At 42.5% G+C, this 20238-nt stretch overlaps 2 protein-coding genes across 6 annotated transcripts in view; one reads left to right on the forward strand and one right to left on the reverse strand.

The window, feature by feature from the left end:
• On the reverse strand, nucleotides 1-11324 carry LOC139389281 (uncharacterized protein C9orf85 homolog). Its single transcript, XM_071135867.1, has 4 exons — nucleotides 9709-11324; nucleotides 9449-9555; nucleotides 7461-7574; nucleotides 1-4618 (listed from the first exon to the last, which is right to left on the reverse strand). The coding sequence occupies exons 1-4, from the start codon at nucleotides 9808-9810 to the stop codon at nucleotides 4408-4410; spliced, it is 534 nt and encodes a 177-aa protein (XP_070991968.1). The 5' UTR covers nucleotides 9811-11324; the 3' UTR covers nucleotides 1-4407.
• The window catches only part of LOC139389280 (alpha/beta hydrolase domain-containing protein 17B-like), a 27198-nt gene continuing 15610 nt past the window's right edge, over nucleotides 8651-20238 (forward strand). Inside the window, exons 1-2 of one of the 5 annotated variants that reach the window (XM_071135864.1) lie at nucleotides 8651-8702; nucleotides 16380-16855. In XM_071135864.1, the coding sequence (XP_070991965.1) occupies nucleotides 16389-16855 (467 nt within the window). In that variant the 5' untranslated portion in view covers nucleotides 8651-8702; nucleotides 16380-16388. Of the gene's footprint in view, nucleotides 8703-9094; nucleotides 9251-11447; nucleotides 11814-16376; nucleotides 16856-20238 lie in introns of those variants that run through there. The other 4 variants (XM_071135863.1, XM_071135865.1, XM_071135862.1 and 1 more) reach the window with 4 other exon arrangements.

Here is a 20238-nt window from a genome sequence, read left to right on the forward strand (position 1 = left end):
TGCTTTATTGAAACAATATCCTAAGTCTTTATATCTATTATAGACATGTTTGCGCAATGGTGAACCTTTCGGCCTTCCGTGATTCTGAAAGGACAGCAACCGTAATACCAGCGCACTCATGTAGGAGAGTAGGCAGGTATACTATGTATACCCTCGTTTGTTTTTCAGTGGGTATTACATATTAATCCCTACTGGTGCGTATCACGCTAGTGTAGTGGAGGTATACGATTTATTAATTATGTAATACAATAGAGAAATCATGCACAACGTAGCCTACACAATCGCAAAATATATTCACATGCACGCCACACAGCCTAGTTTCAACAGAATAACATCTGCAGGCAGCAAGAGTGTGCAGCGCTCAACTGGTTTTGGCATGGAGCAGCAGCTCACAGAATAATCACATTGGTAACCGGTAGGTTAGGAAAGACATTTCACCGTATGATATCTACCATGCTATGCTAAATCAAGCTAACAAACTGTAGGTAAACCAAGTATTGAAAAAGTTTAGTCCGACGTGTTGGTTAGTAAGCAGTAGGCTATTTGCAGTGCTTAATTTGTAAATCGGGAGGTGCCGTAACAAAAAGTAAGCACATGTCCTTTTGAAAAAGCATTTCATGCAATTCTAAATAATGTCACATGACTGGAGACTTTGGCAAAATCGTTAAATATACCTCACAAAATATCAATCATTTTAAAAACTTTTATTTAACTATGCAAGTCAGTTACGAACAAACTCTTATTTACGATGATGGCCTTGTCTGGAATCCATCAATGGCCTAGGCGTGTGGAGACATACAGTATTGTAGGCTACAATATGTGGAGGAAATTATAGTAATAAAAATGCTTTCAAATTTCACTGACTCACCCAATGATGAGCAGCTTGCTGGTGATGGCCAATGCGCTCGTGCCAAAAGCCTCTCACTCTTTTGTAAAACATAATTTGGAAGTTGATCAAATATGTTGCTCTTTTGTTTTCAGCAGGAACCATTTGCTTTCCAAACTATTTTCCCTCGACTTGTTTTCCCTTTTTACTGACATAGTAGCCGCACGTCCCGACTATTGGCTATGCCTTGTTATTGGGCTACGATCCACAGCTAAGCTATTTTTTAAAATAAACTATTGATCCTCTGTGGCTATATTATAGGCATTCTCATGGCGTAGTAGGCTATTCTGAACGATTTAATGTATTTCTGAACAGACAGCGGTTATTCTATAACTTTGGCAAATGTATTTACATTTATCAGGGGTGCTGCAGTTCATTAAGAACCATTTGCGCGGCTATGATTCCATAAGGAAATAAATGATGAAGTGCACCGCTGGAGAGATGAGAGTTGCAGACTCATGTCTATCAGGATAGAGAGATCATAGAAAGTTAATCTCATTGTAGTTATGAGAGAAATACTTGCACGCTTCTCACACAGCCACGGCCAGGAAATGGTCTCAAACATAGGTTACAATGTTGCACAAACCATAAACCGGGCCTGCCCAACCAGAATCAACTCTTAGAATATTAGACCCGGGCTGAAAATCTACTTTTTCCAGTTTTTTTGTGAGGGCAGGAGAATTAACTAAGAGGCAACTCGAATGAACTTTGTTTTTATTATAATTTTTACATTGCAAAAAGTGGCAATTATTTTTCATGCCAGGAGAGGTAAACTGTCCAAAACAGATGTCTACAAACAGCACTGGCTATTTGTGATGCACAATTGTCATCATGTGCTGTTTGCATTAGGGGCGTATACACACACAGGCCTGGGTGAACACAGTCCCACCCACTGGGGAGCCAGGCCCACCCAATAAGATTGATGTGGTTGAAGCATTGTTTGGACTTAAACACATTTGTATTTTTTCTATTAAAAAAAAGGGTGATTTTGAGAGTGAAAATTCTACAGGTAAACAGTTGAATCCGGGATTCGCCTGTGAAGAACACACTTCTCCAGCGTGCCAGTGGTCTTCGAAGTTGAGCATTTGCCCCTGAAGTTGGTTACAATGCCGAAATGCAGTCGAGACCAGATGAGCTTCCCTGAGATGGTTTCTGACAGTTTGTACAGACATTCTTTGGATGTGCAAACAAAGTTTCATCAACTATCTGGGTGTCTGGTCTCAGACGATCCTGCAGGGGATGAAGCCGGATGTGGAGGTCCTGGCCTGGTGTGGTTACACGTGGTCTGCAGTTGTGAGGCCGGTTGGAAGTACTGCCAAATTCTCTAAAATGACATTGGAGGCGGCTTATGGTAGAGAAATTAACATTCTCTGGCAACAGCTCTCTGGTGGACATTCCTCCAGTCAGCATGCCAATTGCATGCTCCCTCAAAACTTGAGACATCTGTGGCATTGTGTAGCATGACAAAACTGCATATTTTAGAGTGACCGTTTATTGTCCCCAGCACAAGGTGCACCTGTGTAATGATCATGCTTCTTGATATACCACATCTGTCAGGTGGATAGATTATCTCAGCAAAGGAGAAAATGATCACCAATAGGAATATAAATAGATTTGTGCAAAAAAATAGAGAAAAAAGCTTTTTGTGCGTATTAAACTTCTCTGGGATCTTTTATTTCAGCTTATGAAACATGGGACCATGTTGCGTTTACATTTTTGTTCAGTGTAGTTTGCTTAACAAATAACTTGCATGGTGGATTCCAGCTGTGTGCAATACTAGGAGTTAATATACCACAAACACCAAGGAGCTTTTCCAATGGCTTATAAGGGGATCAAATGGTTTGGGTCAAAAAAATACTGAATACCCCGTTGAAAATGGTAAAACATTTTTATTAAAGGCCTACTCCTTAATTTCAAAAACACCACAATGGTAGCCACTTAGTTTCAGAAGGATATCACAAGTTCATATGACTAACCACATCATAACCTAAAATCTAACGTTGTTTTACTCGTGTTTGTAAAAAAAATATATATTTTAAAAATAGGCCTAATGTATTGCTTCAAAATATGGTTGAAACTATCAAGAGATTGTTAGGATACGAATGATTAATAGTGCTTTATATAATGTCCCAATAGGCCAAGTAAATTAGCTAACATCTTCAAATGAAATAAACCTGAAGACAATTGTATTAAGCAACTTCTATGTCGTAATCCAGACAATTTCAAACAGGCGCAGCTTCAGCCCTAAACCACAGACGTTCCAGTTGATAGAAAGACGCAGATCACCTCACGCAGAAAGGAAATATGATTGATACACTTGTCTTAATCTCGGGGGGGCATTCCATGCGAGTTTGGCCCAAAGTTTATTATGTTTAGGATCTTCTTGAAATTCAATTAATAGAAAAAAGGTATATTTTTTTATTCAATTTAACTTGGCAAGTCAGTTAAGAGCAAATTCTTATTTACAATGACAGCCTACCCCGGCCAAGCCCTAACCCGGACGATGCTGGGCCAATTGTGCGCCACCTTATGGGACTCCCAATCACGGCCGGGTTTGACACAGCCTGGAATCGAACCAGGGTCTGTAGTGATGCCTCTAGCACTGAGATTCAGAGCCTTAGACCGCTGCTCCACTCGGGAGCCCTATATGTTTGGCATACTTTTGATATCTGCATCTAAATAATTAAGACATTTTTCGAAAGTAGCAAAGCGTGCACTCTGGACATTTGAGGCAGCATCTACAGACTAATCATTGTAGTATCTTTAAGCAATCTATGCATGACAGACTACGCCTTCAAAGTAAGGAAACACATTTTGTTTTGTTATTTGGGTAAACTATTCCTTTAAGTCAGGAGGAGCACTAAGGTCGTTGGACTTTAGATCATGTGTTTGAATAAGCAGAACAAAACTGGCATTACCAAAGGCACTAAATAAAACCCACTGAGATCATCAATTAATTATGTTAATAGTGTGGTAACAAGTTAGTGCGACTCACCATAAAGACTATGGTCTACTTGTAGCTCTAAAAAGGGAGAAATCTGAGAGAAGATGTTCCACTATGGCCTACAGAGGAAAGCATTCAGCTGAAATAATGCATATTACTCAAAATACATTGTCAGAATAAATACAAATAATCACTATTTTCTCAAAATGTATATTTTGGCAGATGTGTACATACGTGTGTATTTCTGTATCTGGAAAAGTTCAAAAACAGCTGCTGGGGCACAATAATGACTTCAATCCAGTAGTGCTTGTGAATATTCCTTCACAAACAAAACAAGATAATGCTTCCTTAAACCCATCAAAGCATGACAAAAATTGCTCTCATAGGATTTACTACAAAACAGTTCATTGAAAGTGGGGTTTGTCCATTTAACGTCCCAACACAAGTTGGCTATTGTATTTTAGAGTGAATAAATCTAGTGATGAGTCTTCTTAGCAAAAGTATGTATAATCAGAGGATAAGTATATTAATAAAATGGATAGGAGGTACATTTAGGATCATCCTGGTTTAGCAGTCTTTAGTCTTTGAAAGTAACATGTGCCACATTAGGGACAAGGGCCTTGCTGCTTCCTGCCTTCTCAGGACCCGAGTCACTGGCAAAGTCATCATCATCACTGCCCAAGTCACCAAAGTCATCATCAAGCTCATTGAAGTCCTCCTTCCTCCGAGTACGTCCGGTCATCTTTTGATTGGTGTATTCCTCCTCTTCCTGCTTCTGTGTGTTAACCCTTTGGGAGGAATTTGAATTAAAAACAAAAAAAAATACAAATGGAACCCTTTGATTTTTATGGCCTGAAACTACTAGTGCACAACAACACACTTTTGGAATGTCGACCTAGGTTTTTTGTAGGTTCTTCAGAGATTTAAGCCGATTGAAATAGAAGTAGGGAGGACTGGATAGTTGTAACACTTTTTACATTTTGGATAGTTACTCCAAGCTTTTTAATAGCTAGAGTTCAAAATGGGATACAAACAACTTACATTTGTCTGCTACAAATGTATTTTAAAGCAATCAGAGAATGCATGATTATGTATCAAACACATGGAGAGTAATGTTACAACTGTATTTGTGGTGTAATATAAAGAACATTGTTTAAAATCCATTACATACCTGTATTCAGGTTGCAAATGGCAGATTTTGACAATAAAAGCCTAAATTTGAACGCCGTGCCTGTACAGTAACATGCTATACATGAAGTCAGAGCTCTGGCTCAGCGCTTCACAGCTCTGTATGGGTTTTGACGGACGGCCATTCTGAACTTGAGCACCTCGTGCGACAAGACGCTCACTGTGCACACTTGAGAGGTGTGTGGTAGCGCTGGGACGATACCGACCACTTATCACAGGCATTTTTCGGATATCGTTCAATACGATAAGTAGCCTAAACTAGAGAAATTTGAAATGAAATAAGTTTGCTAATATGGGTGATTGTTAATGGGATAATTGATGGCTACAACCATCAAACTAGTAGTAGTAGTTTAAAGGATGATAAAAATGGACACAATAACCCATAATGACAGGTTTTGAAATGGCAAATTTGTATTTATTTTTAACCCCAGAAATATCACATTTACATAAGTATTCAGACCCTTTACTCAGTATATTGTTGAAGCACCTTTGGCAGCGATTACAGCCTTGAGTCTTCTTGAGTATGACACTACACGCTTGCCACACCTGTATTTGGAGAGTTTCTCCCATTCTTCTCTGACAATCCTCTCAAGCACTGTCAGGTTGGATGGGTAGCATCGCTGCACAGATATTTTAAGGTTTCTCTAGAGATGTTTGATCGGGTTCAAGTCCTGGCTATGGCTGGGCCACTCAAGGACATTCAGAGACTTGTCCGGAAGCCACTGCGGTGTTGTCTTGGCATTGTGCTCATCTTTCCCTCGATCCTGACTAGTCTCCCAATCTCTGCTGCTGAAAAACATCTCAGCATGATGCTGCCACCACCATGCTTTACCGTAGGGATGGTGCTAGGTCTTCTCCAGACGTGGCGCTTGGCATTGGCGCTTGGCATTCAGACCAAAGATTACAATCTTGGTTTCATCAGACCAGAAATCTTGTTTCTCATGGTCAGAGTCTTTAGTTGCCTTTTGCCAAACTCCAAGCGGGCTGTCATGTGCCTTTTACTGAAGAGTGGCTTCCGTCTGGCCACTCTAACATAAAGTCCTGATTGTTAGTGCTGCAGAGCTGGTTGTCGTCGTGTTAGGTTCTGGATCTCCACAGAGGAACACTGGAGCTCGGTCAGTGTGACTGTCAGGTTCTTGGTCACCTCCCTGACCAAGGCCATTCCCTCCCGATTGCTCAGTTTGCCTTTCCAAATCATGTCCAATCAATTGAATTTACCACAGGTGGACTCCAAGTTGTAGAAACATCAATGATGATCAATGAAAACAGGATGCACCTGAGCTCAATTGAGTCTCAAAGCAAAAGATCTGAATACTTATGTAAATAAGCTATTTATGTTTTCTATTTTATAAATTCGCTGTCATTATGGGGTATTGGGTGTAAATTGAGGGATTATTTATTTATTAAATTTTAGAATAAGGCTGTAATGTAACAAAATGTGTGAAAGGGGAAGGGGTCTGAATACTTTCCGAAAGCACTGTAAATCACAATGCTTTATGGGTAAATAATCACAATAAGACACAGGGTGACGTTGCCAAACCCCAGTCTACAATGAACAAGGTACATTTGGATGATTTGTTTAACTTTGGCTGCGGATATGACTTTTCTGTACCATTCTTCCGGAGCGTGAAAGGTCCCGAAGCTTCTGCACATGTGCGGATCACATTCTGCGCATGCAGTTATTTACCTCTACGTTATGTAAAAAAAAAGTGTGGTCTCCCTCAGTTCACATTTCTCACTGTCAATCGTGAATGACAATTCTCTCAAGTTTTACCAGTGAAACGTCTATACAGCATCTGCATACAAACCATTTGATCTCAGTCAGTTTCACTGGGATGTGAATTTAGATTTTCTTGAGGAATTTATACAGTCTTATTTTGAATTATGTACAGTGAGTGAATTTTGCCTAGTAGTGCACCGTTGAGGTTTGGCCACATGAGACAAAAATGCAACCATTTGCACAATATTCCTTAAATCCCCAAAACTAGGTGGTGTTTTCGTCTTACAGTAGAATACTATTATATTCAGTACTGCTATTTAGAATACTATCATTATGTGATCTTGCACATTGATCTAACTTTATTAAATGAGCACCATACGCCAGAGTAACTTGTTTTATACGAGTAGCTAAGAGCAGAGACTGTGCGTAAAGTATAGAATCCCGCAAATGCACTGAAGAGTCGGGACCTTAAGTGCTCGGGAAGGTCCAGAAAAGTTGTATCCGCAGCCACTCAATATTTGTTTCCCTCCAGTAGATAGCAGTTTTTGAAACGCTGTGATTATCTTATAGGAATGTTTTCTGGACTTTGATTGACAAGCTGCATTCTGAACACCACCCGAAACAGACAACACAGTTCCCAAGCAACACCTCTGCCAGCTTAGCCCATTGTGTGTGGGCTTTAGACTCACACACACCATAGCGTAGGAAGTAGGAACACTCACGGAATTACGATGTCCTCTTTCTTCCCACACTTGGCACAAAGCTCCAGCTTCAGGGCACAGGTTTTACAAATGACGTGATATGCATCCTTCACCGTCTTCTGAGAACATTTCACACTAAAACACACAAAAACACAGAATATCCAACAAGCTTCCCTCGGTCTTCCACATTTAAAACAAGTATAGAGAAAAACATGTCCCTCACGAATTATGTAGTGCTCCTACTTGTGTCAATTATTCATACGTATGTTGCGTGGATGAATGATTATATATATATATATATATATATATACATACACGTTTTTACATGTTGGTTGTGCATTTTCAAAAGTCTCCTTGCAAGGTTTCAACCGCAATGATGTATATACACCGGATAGTTGATGTCTCTGGCCAATAAGACCATTTAAAGCCAATGTGCCAACAACATCTTAGCATTCCTCCTTTCAGGGTTTTGAGTAATGGGAGTGCATTGACAAAAATCAATATCCCAACATTAAGTAAGTCAACCTATCAACAATGGCACGATGTGTGCATATGGATGCAGCCAGTGCCAATTCAATGGATGTGGAAAATCCATTTAAATTTGTAAGTACCAAAATTATATACACTGTAAAACTTAAATTAAATTGCCAAGTCTACGGAACACATTTCAGAAGAAAAAAAATGTTTTAAATAAACGCTGGGTCTAAATGAATTGTTTACTAGGTTTCAAGTTTGATTTGTTACATTAATTCAGTAATGACTCGAAAAAAAATAATTTAATCATCCGTTTTGAATCGCCAGTAAAAAATAAATAATGTAAATGTTGCCTGCTAACAGCTGAGAACTGTTAGCTAACTGGCAAGCACAAAAACAGTCAGACCCCGAGATATCGAGACGGGTGCAATTGCGGCCATCATTGCAGGAACCCCTCTTTATACCTCTATTGGTCAATTCTTAAGTTAGGACAGACAGGAGGCGGGGACGCTCCACCAGTACAGTAGGTGACAACAATGCACAATAACGTTGGACGCCAACCGCCATAAACCCAAAAGAAGAACCGTACACCGGTGTCCTACGCCCCCGAATATCGGCATTGCTTTTCCGCAGTTCTGTTAACGACGGCAAGGGCTGTTTGTTAGCTTAGCCAGCTAGTCTTTAGGATGACTCAGTTACACAGCAGGTGGGGCCAACATACAAGAAAGCTACCTAGCATACGGTGTCGCCTTAGCGGTGCTAGCGAGAGGCGGGGACGACCGGTAGCAGGTTTGGACGGTCTACCATATACCGGGGTATTTGGAAATATCCACAGGGTGGTTTTTCAATACCGTTTAAACTATTTCTTGGAATGTTTTATAGACATCTATATTTGTAGCTACGTTTTAAAGTAAATATCTCAAGTCAACTTGTGCTAGATGTTAGGAGATAAAGATCGCGTTCTTCATTTCAACTTTGAGAATGTTGAAATTATGATGCTTAACGGTAGTCCTCAGTCACGTGGTGTTTGTTTACAAGTACACAACGACGAGACTTGTGCAGCCAGGGGATCTAGTTACAGTATGGAATTCACAACTAAATGTTTGTCAGCTAGATAGCTTATAAGTCAACTGTCGAAGTTGTGATAAATGCAAAACCAAGTTACGTTTGGTAATAGCAGAGAATCCAATCCTGGGATCAAGATCCTTGCTGTCTAATTTGTTTGGCATTTTTTTTGTTACTTGTATAACTCTGAGCTGGGATGTATGTCTGGTGTACTGGTGTGTTTCTTCTCAAAACCAAAAGAAAGAAACACAATTTAACATTATCACAAACGGGTAAGTACTGATGGGAAGGCAAGTATAATTCCACAATAACATAAGATGTTTGAGAAAACCTTATACTCCCCCCCCCCCCCCCCCCCATACAGGTTAACGTTGGAATAGGTTTAATAGGTTGAAGGAAAATAGGATTTTGAATGGAAAGAAATGTTAGATGTCCACGAGTACAAAAGGGCATAGCATGCTTGTACTCACCATGTTCGAGGTTGGGAAAGGGATTTGTATTTGTTGTATTTGACTTTCCACTCAATAACTTCCTTGCAGCGTTGACATAACCCGTCGTGGACCTTCGAGTTTGCTATCTGCAATAATAACATCCGATATACACACAGAGAAAATTAAAACAGTAGAGCTACAATTAGCCCAGCAGTATCCATACAAATGGTGAACATACTGTAGCTGACTTGTCAGAGTGGCTCCAAATGTACGTTAGCCAGCCAGTCATAAGACCCTACCTTTACTTGAACACTTGCTCCATATTTGTCGTTCTTGTAAGCAGTCGTGTTTTGGTGCTTTTGTCCTCGCGACCGCGATGCGTTGCCCTTTTGAGAACTCATTTTTATCTAAACATAGGTTTCTAACGTTAGCTTGATGTCAGCTACCACAACACATGGACCAGCGACTCGTCAGCAACACACAAAAAAAGTCCTTCCGGGTCACGGATTTTTTAAGTTTCGAAATAAAAGCCTCCCAGAGAAGTGTCACTAACCACGTTTCATCCACAGTTTTTATTCGATTAAGCATACCATATACAAAAAAATCACGACAGTTGTGATGGAAACAGGAAGTCTGGGGCTGTTTTTCTTGGTTCGGTCCAGGCCCCTTAGTTCCAGTGAAGGGAAATCTTAATGTTACAGCATACACTTATATTAAAGTCCAGACGATTCTGTGCTTTCAACTTGTGGCAACAGTTTGGGGAAGACCCTTTCCTGTTTCAGCATGACAATGCCCCCGTGCACAAAGCGAGGTCCACACATAAATGATTTGTCGAGATCGGTGTGGAAGAACTTGACTGGCAAGCAGAGCCCAGCTCTTGTGGCTGAATGGAAGCAAGGCCCTGCAGCGTTGTTCCAACATCTACTGGAATGCCTTCCCAGAAGAGTGGATGCTGTTATGGCAGCAAAGGGGGGACCAATTCCATATTAATGTCCATGATTTTGGAATGAGATGTTCCACGAGCAGGTGTCCACACACTTTTGGTCATGTAGTTTATTACAAATATCCACATGCGAATATGTTATTGACACTTTCCCTTTCAGATAACGCATTTTCCTCATCCCCAGTCCGCATAAAATGTAAATAAGTATGCCATTCAAAATTTAAGCTCTAATGGTGCTTTCAAGACAACTGGGAACACATATAAAAACTAGGTCAAATCATGACGTCAGTGATCTTCAGGTCGAAAAGTCAGAGCAAAAGAAAGATGGCCAAGTTACTGACTTTGAATTCTGAGTTGACCGTTCAAAACGACTTTCCCAGGCGGAGCTAGTTTTTTCAGAGTTCCCCGTTGTCTTAGGCTACTAAAGTCGGATATTTCCGAGTTTCCTGTTGTTTTGAAGGCGGCATTAGTTCCCAGTGATGAGGTTCGATTAATCACACCGGGCGCCCGTTTAGGCGTTTTTTTCTATCGGTTGATTGCATTCGATTTGGAAATGGCTGCCTCCCGGTCGTGAGCCAGGTGCCCGCTTCAAAGCCACAGCAAAGTCGTCTCAAAACTAAAGTGACGTAATTAAGCACGTGTAGTAATTACTAGGATTCTGTGGTTTCCTATGCAAAATGGATTGCTTTTGATGAAAACGCTTTATTTGCATTTCCAATGAAAAGTAGTTAGAAAAGTCTAACATTTATTTTATCGAAAAAATAATAATATGTTGTGTGTTTCTGGACCACCCACCACGCTGCCTTGTTGACAAAATGATCGAGCCGTGCAGATGACTGACTGTTCGATTTGAGAAGGGCGCGCCTTCCTCTGCGTTTTCGTCTGATGACGTGACAGACTATGTCCGGTGCCCCGCGGCTCAGCATAATCGAATACGCCCAGTGGGTCAGTCGTTTTCAACGCTGCAAAACACCGCCTTGAGCAATCTGATTGGTCTCTGTTAGCACATTGTAGTTTGTAATTGGCTTTCTTATAAACCAATCCAATCATCACCTCGACACTGCGGTTTCGATATGTTCCCCAGCCGGTTTCCTTGGCTTGAACTGAAGACATCTAGCGACAGTGGGCTAGCTGCAAGAATTGAAGCTGGTGACAGTCAACATTAAAATAGCATATTTGTTTACGCAAGTCTTGTGGATGCAATTAAGTCATTATCCGGACTACTTGTTGACAAGCTTGAGTGGTAAGCAGGCGGAGCTTGATTTGGGTAGTCGTACAAGTGTCAAGAAGATAAATAGCTATTTAACGCTACCCATAAGAGAGTGGACGAGGGGGAACGAATGGGCATTCAAGTCAACCTGCCTGGTTAACTAGCTACCTGTACTTGTTTCCAGTTAGCTGTATTTTATCAGCTGGCTTGTTAAGACGTTAACTACAATCCGTGACTTTACCAATAACCAGGTAAGTTATGTGTGTTTCAAAGCTTAACATTATTGCCGATGTTTGTTAGCTTGCTAACTAATGTAAATTAGCTGCTAGCTACGTTTTTTTTTTTTGCTGAGCACTGCGTGACTGTTCACTTAAATGAGACCTACGATTTGTTTTCGCTAATCGATGCGACGCAATTCTGGCAAACACGACAGGGATTCAGAAGAGGGGAAAAAAGTGCCACTTAACGTGAATAGCTAACTAGTTAAATGTATAGAGTAACGTTAGGCTAGCTAACGTTGTAGTTTGGCCTTTTGGGTACTGTAACGTTAGTCTCTAAAACAAACCCTCGTCGACGATGTTATTGTTTGTGGTTCCCTAGAATCTGAATTGCTGTTATCGGAGGGGTCACCGCCAAGCTTGTCATCAAAGACAAGTGGTTATTTTCATGTTGGACAGTGCTCACCTTACTGTAGAGAAGTGGTTTCAGAATCGTCATAACTACATATCTTAACATCTGAGCATGATTCCTGTCCCCCAGCCCCATCTTTAACGAAAATAGCTTATGGAAGCCTATGTGTGAACTAGACTGCCCCCCACCCATTTCTGACCTATAACCTGGATATTAAAACACACGCGCCATAAAATTGTATTTGTCACGTGCTTTAACAGCAGGTTTAGATTAACAGTGAAATGCTTACTTATTGCGCATTCCGAGCAATGCAAAGTAAATAATAGAATCAAATCAACTCAAATTTTATTTGTCACATACACATGGTTAGCAGATGTTAATGCGAGTGTAGCGAAATGCTTGTGCTTCTAGTTCCGACAATGCAGTAATAACAAGTAATCTAACTAACAATTCCAAAACTACTGTCTTGTACACAGTGTAAGGGGATAAAGAATATGTACATAAGGATATATGAATGAGTGATGGTACAGAGCAGCATAGGCAAGATACAGTAGATGGTATCGAGTACAGTATGTACAAATGAGATGAGTATGTAAACAAAGTGGCATAGTTTAAAGTGGCTAGTGATACATGTATTACATAAGGATACAGTCGATGATATAGAGTACAGTATATACGTATGCATATGAGATGAATAATGTAGGGTAAGTAACATTATATAAGGTAGCATTGTTTAAAGTGGCTAGTGATATATTTACATCATTTCCCATCAATTCCCATTATTAAAGTGGCTGGAGTTGAGTCAGTGTCAGTGTGTTGGCAGCAGCCACTCAGTGTTAGTGGTGGCTGTTTAACAGTCTGATTGCCTTGAGATAGAAGCTGTTTTTCAGTCTCTCGGTCCCAGCTTTGATGCACCTGTACTGACCTCGCCTTCTGAATGATAGCGGGGTGAACAGGCAGTGGCTCGGGTGGTTGATGTCCTTGATGATCTTTATGGCCTTCCTGTGACATCGGGTGGTGTAGGTGTCCTGGAGGGCAGGTAGTTTGCCCCCGTTGATGCGTTGTGCAGACCTCACTACCCTCTGGAGAGCCTTACGGTTGAGGGCGGTGCAGTTGCCATACCAGGCGGTGATACAGCCCGCCAGGATGCTCTCGATTGTGCATCTGTAGAAGTTTGAGAGTGCTTTTCGTGACAAGCCAAATTTCTTCAGCCTCCTGAGGTTGAAGAGGCGCTGCTGCGCCTTCTTCACGATGCTGTCTGTGTGAGTGGACCAATTCAGTTTGTCTGTGATGTGAATGCCGAGGAACTTAAAACTTGCTACCCTCTCCACTACTGTTCCATCGATGTGGATAGGGGGGGTGTTCCCTCTGCTGTTTCCTGAAGTCCACAATCATCTCCTTAGTTTTGTTGACGTTGAGTGTGAGGTTATTTTCCTGACACCACACTCCGAGGGCCCTCACCTCCTCCCTGTAGGCCGTCTCGTCGTTGTTGGTAATCAAGCCTACCACTGTTGTGTCGTCCGCAAACTTGATGATTGAGTTGGAGGCGTGCGTGGCCACGCAGTCGTGGGTGAACAGGGAGTACAGGAGAGGGCTCAGAACGCACCCTTGTGGGGCCCCTGTGTTGAGGATCAGCGGGGAGGAGATGTTGTTGCCTACCCTCACCACCTGGGGTGACCCGTCAGGAAGTCCAGTACCCAGTTGCACAGGGCGGGGTCGAAACCCAGGGTCTCGAGCTTGATGACGAGCTTGGAGGGTACTATGGTGTTGAATGCCGAGCTGTAGTCGATGAACAGCATTCTCACATAGGTATTCCTCTTGTCCAGATGGGTTAGGGCAGTGTGCAGTGTGGTTGAGATTGCATCGTCTGTGGACCTATTTGGGCGGTAAGCAAATTGGAGTGGGTCTAGGGTGTCAGGTAGGGTGGAGGTGATATGGTCCTTGACTAGTCTCTCAAAGCACTTCATGATGACGGATGTGAGTGCTACGGGGCGGTAGTCGTTTAGCTCAGTTACCTTAGCTTTCTTGGGAACAGGAACAATGGTGGCCCTCTTGAAGCATGTGGGAACAGCAGACTGGTATAGGGATTGATTGAATATGTCCATAAACACACCGGCCAGCTGGTCTGCGCATGCTCTGAGGGCGCGGCTGGGGATGCCGTCTGGGCCTGCAGCCTTGCGAGGGTTAACACGTTTAAATGTCTTACTCACCTCGGCTGCAGTGAAGGAGAGACCGCATGTTTTCGTTGCAGGCCGTGTCAGTGGCACTGTATTGTCCTCAAAGCGGGCAAAAAAGTTATTTAGTCTGCCTGGGAGCAAGACATCCTGGTCCGTGACTGGGCTGGGTTTCTTCCTGTAGTCCGTGATTGACTGTAGACCCTGCCACATGCCTCTTGTGTCTGAGCCGTTGAATTGAGATTCTACTTTGTCTCTGTACTGGCGCTTAGCTTGTTTGATAGCCTTGCGGAGGGAATAGCTGCACTGTTTGTATTCGGTCATGTTACCAGACACCTTGCCCTGATTAAAAGCAGTGGTTCGCGCTTTCAGTTTCACACGAATGCTGCCATCAATCCACGGTTTCTGGTTAGGGAATGTTTTAATCGTTGCTATGGGAACGACATCTTCAACGCACGTTCTAATGAACTCGCACACCGAATCAGTGTATTCGTCAATGTTGTTATCTGACGCAATACGAAACATCTCCCAGTCCACGTGATGAAAGCAGTCTTGGAGTGTGGAGTCAGCTTGGTCGGACCAGCGTTGGACAGACCTCAGCGTGGGAGCCTCTTGTTTTAGTTTCTGTCTGTAGGCAGGGATCAACAAAATGGAGTCGTGGTCAGCTTTTCCGAAAGGGGGGCGGGGCAGGGCCTTATATGCGTCGCGGAAGTTAGAGTAACAATGATCCAAGGTCTTTCCACCCCTGGTTGCGCAATCGATATGCTGATAAAATTTAGGGAGTCTTGTTTTCAGATTAGCCTTGTTAAAATCCCCAGCTACAATGAATGCAGCCTCCGGATAAATCGTTTCCAGTTAAAAACACAAGGAATAAATGCACAGTAATGACAACTTGGCTGTATACACAAGGTATGTGCCGTGGAACGAGGTAATTGAGGTAGATATAGAGTGATTAGGCAACGGGATAGTGGAAGGGAATGGCATACATTAAAATTAGCACTTGAGAACTGATTAAATGGACCAGGACTGGAGATTGAGAAACATACATTTCCAAGTGTCAGTGAGAGGGAATACAAATGACACCAATATCTTTTCTTAAAGCATGTGCGGTTCCAAGAATACATTAAACAACTAGCCGCTTCACCAGAGGGACATTTTGATAGGACATCATTGAAACAACAGGCAGTGCAGACGGATCATCACAAAGGCGCTGACCAACAGGCTCTTATAAACCCAACTAAAAGTTATTTCTGAAAGCAAGCCTGGGACCGAGGAGGCATTGGAAAAGCTACTCTATGTACTCAGCGTAGCAAGAAACTTTGAGGCAGACAGATGAAATCCTCATCAGTACTATAGCTGTCGAATGATCCCAGGGCCAAGGAAGGCCATACACTATTGATTCTCTTCTGCATGTATGTAAAAGCAGCTTTGTTGAGGGCAAGCCTAGGGGAGTTCATGTGCATTTCCCACTTAACAAGTCAGGGTGGATAGAGAACTTTGAGAATCCCTGCACACCAGTCTAGTAGCCTAAACCTTCGGGCTCGACTCTTCTCAGGGTTCACCGAACCAAAAATACATGCTTAACCTTAACATGTTTTAGATACAGGGTTTCTGTTTATCAGTTAGAGAGTTTAAGCAGAGGTGAAATCTGGTTATACGCTATAACATGTGTGACTCATGGTGGGTTGTTGGTCTGTTTGTGGAGTGAGTGATACATCAGTGGTCGAGACTCAGCTGTGAGTCACAGCTGTGTGTCTGAGCATACTTTCAAAATGGCCATCAATAACTGGGGTGTGCTTGTGCACTGGGCTGGATAAGAGACATGAGGTGTACAATTAGCCTAACCACATGTAAACATGTGTGCACCTTAAACCCTCTTATTTGTCCTCTGTATTGGGGAGATCATGCAAGTGTTGGCTATTTAATGTGCCATGTCAATGATACCTTTTTTTAGTAATAGTGAATGATGAGCAGTAAATGGTAATGCCCCCCCCCCCCCCCTTGCCCCAGCAGGGTTTGAGGATGAACCACTTGTCCCTGAGTGAGCTGTGCTGCCTATTCTGCTGCCCTCCATGCCCCAGCAAGATCACCTCCAAGCTGGCCTTCCTGCCCCCGGAGCCCACCTACACCCTCTTGTGTGACGAGAGCGGCAGTCGCTGGACCCTGCACCTGTCTGAGCGAGCAGACTGGCAGTACTCGGCACGTGAGAAGGATGCCATCGAGTGCTTCATGACACGCACTTCGCGTGGAAACCGCATCGCCTGCATGTTTGTGCGCTGCTCGCCCAGTGCCCGCTTCACGCTCCTCTTCTCGCACGGCAACGCCGTGGACCTGGGCCAGATGAGCAGCTTCTACATCGGCCTGGGCTCACGCATCAACTGCAACGTCTTCTCCTACGACTACTCTGGCTACGGGGCCAGCTCGGGGAAACCCTCGGAGAAGAACCTGTACGCCGACGTGGACGCCGCCTGGCACTCCCTCAGGACACGGTAAGTAAAGGGACCAGGGGGCGGAGGTGTTGGTGGAGGAGTAGCTGTCTGATGTTGTTTCCTACCAAGAGTTGTTGACTGTCGATCCACCTTCAGCTCGCTCCATGGCTTATACGCCCTAGGTTGGAAAGCAAGGTGGGGACAACTTTTCTTGTTCATTATGATGATTGAAAATGTGTAGGCTATGGTGTCTCCTCTACCCGTCCGCCCCATAGGCAATGGTTTTCTGTTCACTGGTTCTTCTAAGCCATCCCTTTGGCCTTCCATTTATCCATCTCAATGAATTGATGATCTCCATGAAACCTCTAGTCTCAACACTCTCCTCTCTTCTGCCCTTTGTCCTCTATGACATCCCCTCTCCCTCTGTCTGTTTTCTCTTGTCGACAGCTCTCGGTCTCTGGTGGGGTCCTATAATAACACACACAGCTCCCCTGTGTCTTCGCATGTGAGATGTTTAAGCTGGATATTTTGTTTGTGGCTTTGTTCATGCACAGTTTTTTGGGGGGGTGGAATAAAAGTGAATCTAGATTTATTTCCTGCATCATGACAGCAAATCAAAGCAACAAACAAATGAGTCAGAGGAAAGATGGAACATCCAAACACACAAGGAGAAAGACAGAGAAAAGAGTGACTCACACCAAGTGTCACTTAGGCCCAAATTGCCCACCATAATGACGTTGACTAGAATAAGTGGTCCTCCATATAATAGGCCTCCTTGGGGGGGGGGGGAAGAGTCTGAGAGTCAAGTTAAACAGGAAACTATTATCATACAGAGACGAGTCTACATACAGCAGGTAATACTGTAGCTAGGGCTGAGAAACCTGTCTGATTGCTACTAGTCTTACATTTGAGTATGATGTGATTATGAAAGTAAGGACATTTGAATATATTATGCTTATGTGTTGAAGTGGCAAAGTGGTGTTTGACCCAGGCACCCGTGGAATTGTTTTAAGATGGTCATACCATAGATCATTTAGCCATTTGAGTTGGAATTTTAGGACCCTTCTGGGTATAAAAAAAAATATTTATGCTACAGATGTTATTGTGAGAAGACCAATTTATGGGATGTCTCATGGTCTGACAAACACCGATGTAGCTCGGCCACCTTCCCCCACAGATGCGTAAGGCCGGCATAAGCGGATGCTTTGGATTGAGACGCAGCCCATGCAAAATACTAGCTTAAACTGACAGAATTACATATATTTTTTCCCCTTCATTATGTTACTTAGATTGACTCTCCATGCCACTGCTTGCCCCAAGTATCCACGGGGCATGTATTATTGTTCTCTTCTACAGGGAGCCCTGGCCTCCTTTTAAATAACATGGTTCATTTTGGTGTGTTTCACTGCCCTGTGTTTGACAGACAACATGCCTCTGTTATTCCAATCATCTGATCACAACAATACAAACCTTCACACTACTAAACTCACTGAGTTCAGATAGTGGGGAAACTTGTAAAAACTTTAGAGTAATTTACAGTAATTTAATGGCATGTCTATTAGAGGTTGACCGATTTTATGATTTTTCAACGCCGATACTGATTATTGGAGGGCCAAAAAAGCCTTTTATTTGTCTTTTTATATATGTTTTATTTTAAATATTTGTAGTAATGGGAATTACAACAATACTGAATTAACACTTTTTTTTAACTTCATATAAAACAGATTTTATTTAGTCAAATAAATAATGAAACATGTTCAATTTGGTTTAAATAATGCAAAAACGTTGTTGGAGAAAATAAAAGCGCAATATGTGCCATGTAAGAAAGCTAAAGTTTAAGTTCCTTGCTCAGAACATGAAAATATATGAAAGCTGGTGGTTCTTTTTAACATGAGTCTTCAATATACCCAGTTAAGAATTTAGGTTGTAATTCTTATACGATTGTGTTTTTTTTCTTTTTCTCACGAATGCACTTTTGTTAAATCCTCACCTGTTTTACGAAGTTGAAGTAGGCTGTGATCGATGATTAATTAACAGGCACCGCATTGATTATATGCATTATAACGCAGGACATGCTAGTTAACCTAGTAATATCATCAACCATGTGTATTTTTTTGTTAGGTAAGTTTAATGCTAGCTAGCAACTTACCTTGGCTCCTTGCAGCCACAAAGTCCTTTTGATGCTCCTCTTGCTTAACAGGTTGTCAGCCTGGCCCTCAGTCTCCTCGTGGATTGCAAAATAATCGCCTTCCAAAAAATGCAGATTTGCCGAATTATTTTTATTTCTTTATTTTTTGGGGATCAGTCTAAAACATGCCACTGAAATTATATATCTTTGTTACGTAAGAACAATGGTGCAACACTAAAAATTTGTATAATTGTCTTATAAAATAAATGTGCTTTGTCCCGGGTTGGTTAGTGGTCACTGTCCACGGTTCTGAAACGCATCATTGCACTGTTGAATTGGTGCCTTTTCCTAGACCATGTTGCTATATGCATCATAACAAGGTTAACTTCATATTAGTGTTGATCAATGCGGCGGAGGCAGCAATAGAATGAGGAGATGAAACAGCCCTTGCCTTATTGTCTTACAAAAGTGAGGAGAATGTCTGCTGTATTGAAGGTCCCCAAGAACACAGAGGAACTCTGGAGCTCTGTCAGAGTGACCATTTTAAAGAATGGAAGAAGTTTGGAACCACCAAGACTCTTCCTAGAGCTTGCATCCCCGCCAAACTGCACAATCAGGGGAGAAGTGCCTTGGTCAGGGAGGTAACCAAGAACTCGATGGTCACTGACAGAGCTCCAGAGTTCCTCTGTGGAGATGGATGTCCTTCTGGAAGATTCTCCCATCTCTGCAGACCGAAGCCACTCTTCAGTAAAAAGGCGCATGACCGCTTGCATGGAGTTTGCCAAAAGGCAACTAAAGGACTCTCAGACCATGAGGGGAAAAAACATAATCTGGTCTGATGAAACCAAGATTGAACTCTTTGTCCAGAATGCCAAGCGTGACGCATGGTGGTGGCAGCATTATGCTGTAGGGATGTTTTTCTGTAGGGATTTGGGAAACTAGTCAGGGTCAAGGGAAAGATGAACGGCGCAAAGTACAGAGATCATTGATCAACCTTCTCCAGGCCCTATTGTGCCCTCTTCGGATGGGATTAGTTTTACTGGGGGAGGTCGGGTAATGTAATTTATGAGCACAAAACATGTAATTGTAATTTTAATTTTAGCCCCGTCCGAATCTGCCAGTCAGTAATTGTATTTTTTTTCTCCCCGATTTCGTGGTATCAAATTGTCCCATCGCTGCAACTCCCTTACGGACTCGGGAGAGGCTAAGGTCAAGAGCTGTGTGTCCAAGCCACACTGATTCTTGACAAAATGCCCGCTTAATCCGGAAGCCAGCCACATCAATGTGTCATAGGAAACACTGTACACCTGGTGAC

The sequence above is a fragment of the Oncorhynchus clarkii genome, chromosome 30 (genome assembly GCF_045791955.1).
Source record: "Oncorhynchus clarkii lewisi isolate Uvic-CL-2024 chromosome 30, UVic_Ocla_1.0, whole genome shotgun sequence".
Classification (NCBI taxonomy): domain Eukaryota; kingdom Metazoa; phylum Chordata; class Actinopteri; order Salmoniformes; family Salmonidae; genus Oncorhynchus; species Oncorhynchus clarkii.

What these genes read in the sequence shown, in the direction of transcription:
- LOC139389281 (XM_071135867.1), bottom strand. Translation starts at nt 9,810, where the DNA reads ATGAGTTCTCAAAAGGGCAACGCATCGCGGTCGCGAGGACAAAAGCAC. An exon ending in GAGCAAGTGTTCAAGTAAAG is followed by an intron (nt 9,556 to 9,708) that starts GTAGGGTCTTAT and finishes TTATTATTGCAG; the next exon opens with ATAGCAAACTCGAAGGTCCA. An exon ending in CTTTCCCAACCTCGAACATG is followed by an intron (nt 7,575 to 9,448) that starts GTGAGTACAAGC and finishes TGTGTGTTTTAG; the next exon opens with TGTGAAATGTTCTCAGAAGA.